The sequence below is a fragment of the Otolemur garnettii genome, unplaced genomic scaffold (assembly GCF_000181295.1).
Source record: "Otolemur garnettii isolate 467f Iridium unplaced genomic scaffold, OtoGar3 scaffold00148, whole genome shotgun sequence".
Taxonomy (NCBI): domain Eukaryota; kingdom Metazoa; phylum Chordata; class Mammalia; order Primates; family Galagidae; genus Otolemur; species Otolemur garnettii.
In genome coordinates, this window is record NW_003852543.1 from 911,579 (window position 1) to 923,568 (window position 11,990).

The following is an 11,990-nucleotide window of genomic DNA, read 5'->3' on the forward strand; positions in this document are numbered from 1 at the left end:
TGAGCCAGGCACTGTGTGCCATACTGCCTGTAGTCCCAACTACGCAAGAGGATGAGACAGGAGGGTTGTTTGAGCCCAGGAGTTTGAGGTTTTGGTGCACTATGTTTGCTCCTATGAATAGCAAAGTAAGAATCCATGGATTGGGTAATTTATTAAAAAAAAAAAAACAAATTTCTTACAGTTCTAGAGGCTGTGAAATCCAAGAGCACAGCACCTACAACACTGCTGAGACCATCACATAACAAGAGGGCAAGAGTGTGCCAACTGACATCTCAATTCCTCTTCTGAATTCTGTCACAGGGGCCCCACCTCCAAATACCATCAACATATGAAATTGAGAACTAAGTTTCCAATACAGGAAACTTGGGGGACTCATTCAAACTGCAGCAATGTGAGACATTCCTAAAGACAATTTATCAAAATAGACACAAGAAGAAATAGAAACTATAAAGTTCTTGTAGTGGATTAAATATGGGCACAAATTCTTTACATCCAAATACCATCAAAAAGTGAAGTCTCCACATCCTTTTAATCTGGGCTGGACTCATGATCACTTTGACTAATAGAATGCAGTAAAAGTGATGTCCTTTTCTGAAACATTTTTTTGGGGGGACAAGGTCTCACTCTGTTACCCACACCAGAGTGCAGTGGCATTATCATAGCTCACGAACCTCAAATTCTGAGACTCAAATGTTCCTCCTCCCTAAGCCACCTAGGTAGAACTACAGGCACATGCCACTGTACTCAGCTAATTTTCTTATTTTTTGTAAAGATGAGATCTTGCTATGTTGCCCAAGGTAGTCTCAAACTTCTGGCCTCAAGCAATCCTCCCACCTCCGCCTCTCAAACTGCTAGGATTAGAGGTGTGATTCATCATGCAGGGCTAAAGTGACTGAGGTTACCCATTTTCACTCTCCTGGACCCCTGAGACTAGCACATAAGGAAACTGATCTAGCCACATAAAGAGGTTCTAAAAAATAATGTGAAAAAACTGGATGTGCCTATAGTCCCAGCTACTTAGGAGTTTGAGGCTAAATGATTGCTTGGGCCCAGGATTCTGAGTCCAGTTGGGGCTGTGTAGTGAGACCTCATCTCTTAAGGTAAAAATAAAATGTCACCTGAATTTCCATTTTGTCTGTTCTAATTATATCTCTTGTAGTTGTATGAAGCAGAACCCCACTCAAGCTTACTCAAGCAAGTAAGCTGGGCTGAAAACATGCACACAAATCTGAAGGCTCAATCCATGGCCCAAGGAAAGTAGAGATGCAAACAGAAAGCCACTATGACCCAGGTAGCCCTTTAGGGAAGTCAGAGGAATTGATCACAATCTCTCCACTACCTGGATTTCCTCCTATCTTAGCCACATGGCATCTGGTGGCTCTTGCAACCCTGCCTGTACAAGATTTCCACCCTGGCTCCTAAACCAATAATTTTCTTTTTGTCTTGGAGATTAATCCCCAGGAGACACGCTTATGGACCAGGCTCATTTTTCTAAGCCGGAGCATTAAGCCTTAGGTTTCAAATAGCAAGTTACTCCATTTCCAGAGGTTTGGAATCACTTCCAGGGAAGAGGAAATCGTCTGAATGGTGAATCTGGGTGCAGGTCAAAGACATGCTCAACTCAGCATCCTGCGTACTTGCCCATCTGCTCTGTCCTCTCCCCCTGCTGGGGAGTCTGACATCCCAAGAAGCCACAGCAGATATACAATTTTAATGCAATCCCTATTAAAACTCCACTATCATACTTTAAAGATCTTGAAAAAATAATACTTCATTTTATATGGAATCAGAAAAAAACTCAAATAGCCAAGACATTACTCAGAAATAAAAATAAAGTAGGATGAATTATGTTTTTACCAGACCTCAGACTATACTATAAATCGATAGTGATCAAAACAGCATAGTACTGGCACAAAAACGAGAGGGAGATGTATGGAACAGAATAGAGAACCAAGAGATAAACCCAGCTACTTACTGTTATTTGATCTTTGACAACCCGAATTAAAAACATTCAGTGGAGAAAATAGTCTCTATGTAACAAATGGTGCTGAGTGAACTGGCTGGCGACCTGTAGAAGACTGAAACGGGACCCACACCTTTCAGCATTAACTAAGATAGACTCTCACTGGATTAAAGATTTAAACTTAAGATATGAAACTACAGGCTCGGTGCCTGTGGCTCAAGTGGCTAAGGCGCCAGCCACATACACCTAAGTTGGCAGGTTCAAATCCAGCCCGGGTCCACCAAACAACAATGATGGCTGCAACTGAAAAAAAAATAGCCAGGCGTTGTGGTGGGCGCCTGTGGTCCCAGCAACTTGGGAGGCGGAGACTGGCTTGAGCCCAGGAGTTGGAGGTTGCTGTGAGCTATGCCATGGCACTCTACTCAGGGGGACAACTTGAGGCTCTGTCTCAAAAAAACAAAAGATATGAAACTACAAAAATACTAGAAGAAAGTGCAGGGAAAACTCTTGAAGAAATCGGCCTGGGTGAATATTTTATGAGGAAGACCCGTCAATGGAAGCAGCATCAAAAATACACTACTGGGACCTGATCAAACTAAAAAGCTTCTGCACAGCCAAGAACACAGTAAGTGTTCAGAACGGGACAAGATATTTGCAGGTTATGTCTCCAACAAAGGTTTTAATAACCAGAATCCACAGAGAACTCAAACATATTAGCAAGAAAAGGACAAGTGATCCCATTTCAGGGTGGGCAAGAAGCCCAAGTGCCCATCAACTTGAAGAGAAACTTCTCTGAAGAAGACAGGGGCATGGCTTACAGACATATGAAAAATGCTCATCATCCTTAATCATCAGAGAAATGCAAATCAAAACTACTTTGAGATATCATCTAACTCCACTAAGATTAGCCCATATCACAAAATCCCAAAACCAGAGATGCTGGTGTGGATATAGAGAAAAGGGAACACTCCTACACTGCTGGTGGAAATGCAAACTAATACGTTCCTTTTGGAAAGATGTTTGGAGACCACTTAGAGATCTAAAAATAGACTTGCCAATTCCTCTACTAGGTGTATATCCAGAAGACCAAAAATCACATTATAACAAAGAATGTTTATTGCAGCCCAATTCATAATTGCTAAGTCATAGAAGAAGCCCAAGTGCCCATCAACCCATGAATGGATTAATAAATTGAGGTATATGTACACTATGGAATATTAAGCAGTCTTAAAGATGGAGACTTTACCTTTTACATGTTTACAAGGAGGGAGCTGAAACATATTCTTCTTAGCAAAGTATCTCAAGAATGGAAGAAAAAGTATCCCACGTACTCAGCACTACTATGAAAGCCCAAGAAGAAGGGGAAAGGGGAGAGGGAGGAGAGGGGAAGGAAGTGGGGAGGATAGGTGAAGGGAGGGTAATTGGAAGGATTACACCTGTGGTGCATCTTATAAGGGTACATTTATAAGGTGAAATTTACTAGGTGTAGAATATAAATGTCTTAACACAATAACTAAGCAAATGCCATGAAGGCTATGTTAACTAGTTTGATGAAAATATTTCAAATTGCATATAAAACCAGCACATTGTACCCCAAGAATATTGTTCACAGCTATGATTTAATTAAAAAAAAAAAGCCACAGCAGCCAGAGTTGTTACTTTCCCAGATCTAATCAGCATCTCTTCCATATGCTGAAGGCTGATTACCTGATCCTGTTACACTCTGCTCAGGGCTCTAGTCTGACAGCAGGAGCACACTCTGCCCACACAGTGCAGGTCAGAAGCGTCTGAAAGTCAGCTCGGCGCCTGTGGGTCAAGTGGCTAAGGTGCCAGCCACATACACCTAGGGTGGTGGGTTCGAATCCAGCCCAGGCCCACCAAACAACAACAACGGCTGCAACCAAAAAATAGCCAGGTGTTGTGGCAGGCGCCTGTGGTCCCAGCTACTTAGGTGGAGGTAGGAGACTTGCTTGAGCCCAGGAGTTGGAGGTTGCTGTGAGCTGTGATGCCACAGCACTCTACCCAGGAGGATAGCTTGAGGCTCCGTCTCAAAAAAAAAAAAAAAGATGTGTCTGAAAGTCAATGCCCCTAACAGTCCTCCATAACAGATGAGGAGCTGGTGGGTAAACACAATTCCCTTGCCCCTTAATAGGGTAATGGAGATATGATCTATACAGGTGCCCAGAGGTCCCCAGTGGGATGAGCCCAGTTGCCCACAGTGGTAACTGGCTTGATAATGCACCTTTTATTAGCTGCCTTCCTCTCTGTCTCCCTTCTCTACTCCCCTACCAGTGTTCTGGAATCAAATTCAAAATATACTATCTGCACTCAAATTCTCAGGGTTGGCTTCTGGAGGAATGCAAAGAAAAAACAGAAATCCAGGGCACAGACTTCTAAGCCACATTCTTTCACGTAGTTGTTTCCATCTTCACTGCCTAATAAACGCCTCATGCCTTAACTGGTTCTAAATTCAGCAGGGAAAGAGGCATATTATTTATTGCTCCCCCAAGCTTCCAGAAAATGCAATAAAGATCTGAAGAAGACAGAAGTAGACAGAAGAAAAGGCTTTTTCCCATGAGCATGCAGCAGGAAACAAAAAATAGCTATTTGGCAGAGTTAATAAAGGAAGAGGGGTCCTTCTAACCCTGGTGAACAGGCGATAAGGGATTTTGCCCAGGAAGCTCTCTGCGACTTTTCAGGTGCTAACGGCAGGAATAAAAGCCCAGTATACAGAGTCTTTATTTATTGAGAGTCCTGACATCCAGGAAAGCCAGGCCCACAGCCAGGGCCCTCAAGACTCCATCTGGTCACTCTGCGGGGGTGAGGACGTCAAGTAACTAGCCATCGTGTTCAGTTTTCCTGCAGTCAAAGGAGTCCTCAGGAGGCAGGAAGTGGCTGTGCCTATGGAGAAAACACATCAGTACTACCAGCAGGTCTTCTGTGCCCAGCCCTGAGTCCTGGTGGGGAGATTATGCAGACCTCCCCTGCGGCCAGCCTTGCAGAGCCCATAGTTTGGAGGGAGAGTCAGGAATTGCCATGTGAACAAGTCAGCTGTGGTGAACTGTCACTAGAAGCAGAGCGGTCTCATGCTGCTGAGGGCACCTCCTGTGTGCTCAGCAGGCAAAGCAGGGAAAGACAGACAATAAATGCACAAAAATATGTTAACCTGTGGGAAATTCTATGATGAAAACTAAATCAGGGTAAAGAGCAGAGGCATGTGTGGAGGGGAGGGACATGTGGCACCTTTTTTTTTTTTTTGAGACAGAGTCTCACTCTGACACCCTGGGTAGAGTACCATGGCGTAATCATAGCTCACAGCAACCTCAAACTGCTGGGTTCAAGGGATCCCCCTGCCTCAGCCTCCCGAGTAGCTGGAACTACAGGCACCCACCACAGTGCCCAACTATTTTTTCTGTTTTTAGTAGAGTCAAAGTCTTGCTCTTGCTCAGGCTGGTCTCCAACTACTGGGCTCAAATAATCTACCTGCCTTGGCCTCCTAGAATGCTGGGATTATAGGGCTGAGCCACTGCACTCAGCCAACATGTAGCACTTTTTTTTTGCAGTTTTTGGCCAGGGCCGAGTTTGAACCTGCCACCCCCAGTATTTGGGGCTGGCGTCCTACTCCTTTGAGCCACAGGCGACACCCAACATGTAGCACTTTAACTGTCAGCTACGATTAAATGCTAGATGTTCTCACAAGTCTTTATATCACATTGCGTGAAATGGGAATGTCTGTGTTTGCCACTGTGTACACGTGACAACAAAGGAGGCCCAAATCTCCCAGCCCCAGCTAAAAAGGAAAATCTGTAATTGAGGTGCCACCACCAGGAGGAGGAGGAGGCTGGTGGGAAGGAGCTAGGCATTAGTTACTCTGACTGCATCAGATAGTCATAAGCAGGTTTTAAAGGGGAGAGCTGTGACCTAATTTCCATTTTTAAAATCTCCTTTGGCTGCCAGAACTGTCAGGGGAGAGATGGGCACAGAGAGATCAGTGAGAGGCTGGTTGGTCATCCCGGGAAGGAAAAGCAAATGGCTCTAGGACAGGAGGTTGGGTTTGTTTGTTTGTTTTTGAGGCAGAGTCTCACTATGTCACCCTGGGTAGAGTGCTGTGGCATCACAGCTCACAGCAACCTCAAACTCTTGGGCTTAAGTGATTCTCTTGCCTCACCCTCCTAGATTGCTAGAACTACAGGCACCTGCCACAGTGCCTGGCTGGTTTTTGTTGTAGTTGTCGTTGTTTGGTAGACGTGGACTGCCAGCCCTGGTGTATGTGCCCAGTGCCCTAACTGCTGAGCTATAGGCACCAAGCCGAGGATGGGGTCTTAAGTGCTCAGATGGAAAAAAAAAAAAAAAAACTAGAAAGAAAGAAATGTCCTCAGCACATGACTAAAAACTAGTGTGGACAGTATGTATTCACTTCTGAATGTTTCCTGAGAAAAATTAAATTTCTTCTGGCTGGTTTCTCCCCTTAGGGTCCAAACCTTTCGTATACCCCTGACCCCTGCCTCATAAAAAGAATCAACAACTGTTGGGCCTGGTTAGAAGACCATCTCTCTAATCTTTAGCTGAGAGCTCCCTCAAAGCAGGAAATGGGAAGGAAATAATTACAAGGCATAAAATATGAGCTGTAAAGGAGGGGCTCAGGGACCTTGGGAGCCCAAGGATAGGGATGAAGCATTAGAGAGGTTTTCTTTTTTTTTTTTTTTTTGAGACAGAGCCTCAAGCTGTCCCCCTGGGTACAGTGCTGTGGCAACACAGCTCACAGCAACCTCCAACTCCTAGGTTCAAGCGAGTCTCCTGCCTCTGCCTCCCAAGTAGCTGGGACCACAGGCGCCCACCACAACGCCCAGCTATTTTTTGGTTGCAGCCATCATTGTTGTTTGTCAGAACCAGGCTGGATTTGAACCCACCGCCTTAGGTGTATGTGGTTGACGCCTTAGCCACTTGAGCCATAGACACTGAGCCAGAGAGGTTTTCTAAGAGAAGTGGGTGTTGTCTATGTTGGGATAGGAATTAACTCCAAAATGGTTGAGGAAGGGCAGTCCAGGCAGAGGAAACTGTTGGACAAAAGCAGTGACTACAGGCACTTGAGTGATTGCATGTTCATGGGGGCTGGAACACAGAGCATAAGGTGGAAAGTGGGGAGAGGTGGGGTAGAAGTCACAAGAGATGCTTGCCACAGGGCCTGGGGGTATGCTGGTTCTGAGATTTAGCCTGGTAGAAGTGAGTACCATGGAAAAAGTTCTAAGTAGAAGTAGAACATGGTCCGATTTTCTCTGAGATCACTCTGGACTATCACAGAGAACAAAATGAATGGCAAGATGAAGTATGGAGGAAGTATGGAGGCCTAGAAGAAGGTTGTTCTAGTGTAAGACAGAAGACAGGGCTGCAGGGACAAGAAGTTACCACAGAAGAAGGTGCTCAAAGGGGCTGGAGAAAGATGTGACTTCTGGAGCTCATAGTCCAGCGGGAGAAGTGTAAACATCTAGGAGTAGTTTGCAACCTGTTATCCATTTGTTGCCCCCTCCCCAGGAGACTTTCTAGATTTTGGTTCTAATTGCTCCATCCATGAAATTTTAATATTACAGATATATTGTCTGTTTACATCCTGTATGCATTAAAAAAGAGTAAAACTTCTGGTTCGGCACCCATAGCACAGTGGTTATGGTGCCAGCCACATGCACCACAGCTGGCGGGTTCGAGCCCAGCCCAGAGCAGCTAACCAACAATGACAATTGCAACAACAACAACGAATAGCTGGGCACTGTGGCAGCCCCTGTAGTCCCAGCTCCTTGGGAGGCTGAGGCAAGAGAATCGCTTAAGCCCAAGAGTTGGAGGCTGCTGTGAGTTGTGACCCCCCGGGTGACATAGTGAGACTCTGTCTCAAAAAAAAGAAAAGACTACGATTTCTTTTTGCCCATACCACTGCCTCTGCCAGTATAAAGAGCAGTGAGGAAGGGAGAGAGAGGGTAAGGGAGAAGGTGGATAAGGTCAGCCTGAGGAAGAACAGAAAACCCAGCAAGTACTTGGATTTTGTTTTCAGTGTGAATGGGTAGCCACTGGAGAGCTTTAAGGCATAATGTGACTTAACTTCCCTTCTTAAATCCTTACTCAATGAAGTATGGAGAGAAGAGAGATATGAGACAGCATTGGCAGGTTGAAGCAATGCCGCCAGGGAGAAGGCTGAGGCAGTATCCTGGCAGTGGAGCAGGGTGGTTGGACTAAAGCAGGGGCTGTAGGAGGACAAGAGGTAATCATGTTCTGCATTCTGGATGCACCGAAAAGGTTTGTATGGTAGTGGGGTGGGGCCGAGGATGCCTCCAAGGTCTTTACCTGAACAACTACAAGGATGAAGGCAATTGTTACAGAGGAAAGAGATGAACTGGCATACTCTCCTTACCTCCAGAGTTGTGGGGGAGCGTGGTGGCTGCACCTGCTCAGCACACTGCAGGAAGCGGCGCACATGCTCTGCACAGTTGCCTACAGCTGCCTCATTCTTTCGAAGACACTCCTCGAAGGCCTCAAAAGGCTCAGCACAGGCTTGGCGGATTTGACGGATGATTGGGCTGTGGGGGTAGGGCAGTTCAGACCCTGGGAGATCGCCATTCCATTGCCCACCCGCCAATGCTGTCTCATATTTGCCCACACTCACTGGGAGGATGTGCATCTAGCAATGCTCATCTTAAGGTAGTGACAGTCCCGCTGCCATGATTCAGGCTTGGCCGCCACACACTGGCCATACTGCTCCAGTTCCCGGCCACAGTATCGAGCAGTGACTTCCAGGGCTGCCTGCCTGTTGGATAGGGTTGGCTGAGGATAATTCTAGGCAGCAGGCAAGCAAAGGAGTTGTAATCTGGGTAGGACTAGGTGTCCTGGGCAGATCTGGTAGTCTGAGGGATTCTAGAATGCTGCCAAGGAAGTGTGAAGGTGAGGCCTGGCCTTGAGGGTTGTGAACCAGGGTGGGAGCTTCTGGAGGAAGTAGTTGTGGTCATAAATCAAGGTCTGATTATTCTGCGGTAGGACCTGGAGGTCCTAGAATAAAAGTCTTGGAATCTAGGCATCCCCCAGTAGGCTTAGGGATCATTCAGAGACTTAAGGCCTTAGAAGTAAGATCTAGAGTTCGTGACAAAGAACTTGGGAGCCCTAAAGGAGTTTTCAGGTCTTGAAAGTGAGATTTAGAAGTCCAAGAGGTGAGGGGTGTCTCAGGTCCTGGGGAAGGGTCTCTTGACCAGTCTTTGAGGTGAAACCTGAGGTCCTGGGGTAGATTTGAGGGTCCTGAGATGAGACTCAGGATCCTAGGGGTATAATCTGGAAGCCCTGGGTGAGGCTGGGGCTCTAAAGTAAATCTAGACAGTCCTACATACAATTAAGTTCTTAGGATTTGGGCAGACAAGGTCTGGGGTCATGGGCAGATGTGGAAGGTCCAAAAGGTAAGGTTTGGTGATCCAAGGGGATCACCTTGGGGCTCTAAGGAAGAGTTTAGGAGACTTAGATGTCCTTAAACAAATCTGACGTGCTAGGGTTGCCGTTTGAAGGCAAAGACTGGGGTCCTGGGGAAGTCCAAATCCTCCATGACGAGGGGGAGGGGCCTAAGAGCTCAGAGGGCGGGGCTTTGGCGTGCGGTGGGGTGGGACTTGTGAGGGAAGACGCAGAGCCCTGACCGTCGGAAAGGACCTCCCGAGGTCCTAGGCTACGTCCAGGTCACTGGGGAAGAAGGGCGCGGCGCCACCTGCGGGGCAGGCGATCCCGCTACTCACATCTTGAGACCGGAGCCGATGCGGGTCAGGCAGGCAGGTGCGACCCGCCCCTTCCGGTTCAAGTTCTCTGGGAGACGGCCAGCCCCGCCCTCGCTGCCGCCTTTCTTCCGGTCGCCGCAGCGTGGACGAGCGTCCTATTCGCTTAGGCCCAGCCGGTCCCGGCGGCGCCCTACCTCTTTTTCTGGCCCGACCCGTCATGGTGGTGCCTTGCGTAGCCACTTCCATTTTCAGCCCGCCAAGCTGCCTTATCTTTTCCTATTTCTGGCATGGCGTGGCAGCGCCCCGGGTTCAATGGAAGTAAGCGGTGGAAATGACAGCGGTGCCTCGGCCCCAAAGCGAGTGCGGCGCCTCACCCGGCTAAGTCGCAGCCACGAGCGTTCCACGTCTCTTGACTGGAACTGGTGGCGAGCTCCTGTCCACATGCTGTTCGCGGCTTACTTGGGCGCTGTGGCTGCGGCTGTGGGCTGCTGGGACAAATCCCTAATATTGCGCTGCCACCATTAGCCTTGGCGCATAAGCTTGTCGTCCACCCTGGACAGTGGTTCCTGCAAGCGCTCGGAGCCAAAGCGCACAGCCCTCCTGCCCATGCTAGGCTTCCCAAAATGTGACCCTTGTCCTTTGGCAGAGGCCGTAAAGTCAAGACACATGTGGCCTTAATCTTTTATGTGACCATTGGCAAGTTATTTGTCTCTAATTTCTCCTGGTATGGTCATTTATATTCCTCCTAGTGTAGCGATGTCTCCACCTCCCTTCCCTTCTGTCTGCAAAGTCTGAGGTTAGACCTGGGTGTGAGTTTCCCCATTTATGAGACTTGGACACAGCACTGAGCATCAGTCCTGCTCATACGCAGATCTTTCAAGACTCTAGCCAAAGTGAGCAGAAAATGCAGTTAATCACATTGTTTAAGAGGAAAAAAAGCTCTTTGACTGTGAGCAAATGATAACCACTTGTAGTTTGAATGTGCTCATCTGTAAAATGGGAGTTTTGGCAATGACATCCTTCATATTAGGACAGGGCAACTGAACAGTTTCACACAGACAGTGGAGCTGCAGGAGTTCTGAATAAGTGAGAGGCTGTAACCACAAGCTGCCCTGGTGACTGCACCATCTATATCTATCTCATATGACTTGGGTAGGTTTAGAACCATAGGCACTCAAAGGAAACTTTACATCTTGAGATCTTTTCATTTTTCCTTCTTGAAAAACTTCTAGGTGCCTGTTTGATGGTAGACCAGGGGAAAGCAACAGTATAAGGTCTGTGGGAAGAAATAGAGTACTCTTTGGCTCAACTGTGGACTGAATCCTTAGATTTTCCTCTCTTGGCTCAGCGCCTGCGGCTCAAGTGGCTAAGGCGCCAGCCACATACACCTAAGGGGGCTGGTTCGAATCCAGCCGGGCCCACCAAACAACGATGACAGCTGCAACCAAAAAATGGCCGGGTGTTGTGGCAGGCGCCTGTGGTCCCAGCTACTTGGGAGGGGGAGGCAGGAGACTCACTTGAGCCCAGGAGTTGGAGGTTGCTGTGAGCTGTGATGCCACGGCACTCTACCCAGGAGGACAGCTTGAGGCTCTGTCTCCAAAAAATAAAATAAAATAAAATAAAAAGATTTTCCTCTCTTGTGAGAATGAAATCTTAATCCATCCCTTGCCTTTGTTGGTACTCAAAAACAACACCCCAAAGACTAGCACTTCAACATGCTGAGAAGCCTGAAAAACAACCACAGAATCAAGATCCCTCTAGTCTTTTTTTTTGTTTTGTTTTGTTTTTTTTTTCAGTTTTTGGCTGGGGCTGGGTTTGAACCCACCACCTCCAGCATATGGGGCCAGCACCCTACTCCTTTGAGCCACAGGCACTGCCCAATCCCTCTAGTCTTATTAAATGTCCCTCACCCCCTAGTAAAAGGAGGGACTCTGGAATTTCTTTATCTGACAAAAAAACTTTCTTTCCAAAGAAAGGCAGTTGTCTTAAAGCCCCTCTCTAGGGATCTCATCACAGAAGCAGGAAAGAAAGATCAACCACCTGACCAGGCGTGGTGGCTCTCACCTATAATCCTAGCACTCTGGGAGGCTGTGGGGAGTGGATCCCTTTAGCTGTGGAGTTCAAGACCAGCCTGAGCAAGAGTGAGACCCCATCTCTACTGAAAGTAGAAAAACTAGTTGGGCATTCGGGCAAGCCCCTACTACTAGCCCCCCTACTACAAGCCCCCCTCCTAGCTACTTGGGAGGCTGAGGCAAGAGGATAGCTAAGCTGAGATTGCTGTGAGCTTATGA

The 11,990-nt window shown here is 47.4% G+C and overlaps 1 protein-coding gene across 1 annotated transcript; it reads right to left on the bottom strand.

The window, feature by feature from the left end:
- Positions 1–4,684: 4,684 nt before the first annotated feature.
- CHCHD5 (coiled-coil-helix-coiled-coil-helix domain containing 5) lies at positions 4,685–9,766 on the bottom strand. Its single transcript, XM_012811026.2, has 4 exons — positions 9,721–9,766; positions 8,616–8,756; positions 8,364–8,529; positions 4,685–4,864 (listed from the first exon to the last, which is right to left on the bottom strand). Coding segments are annotated over exons 1-4 (333 nt in total). The 5' UTR covers positions 9,723–9,766; the 3' UTR covers positions 4,685–4,840.
- Positions 9,767–11,990: the final 2,224 nt, after the last annotated feature.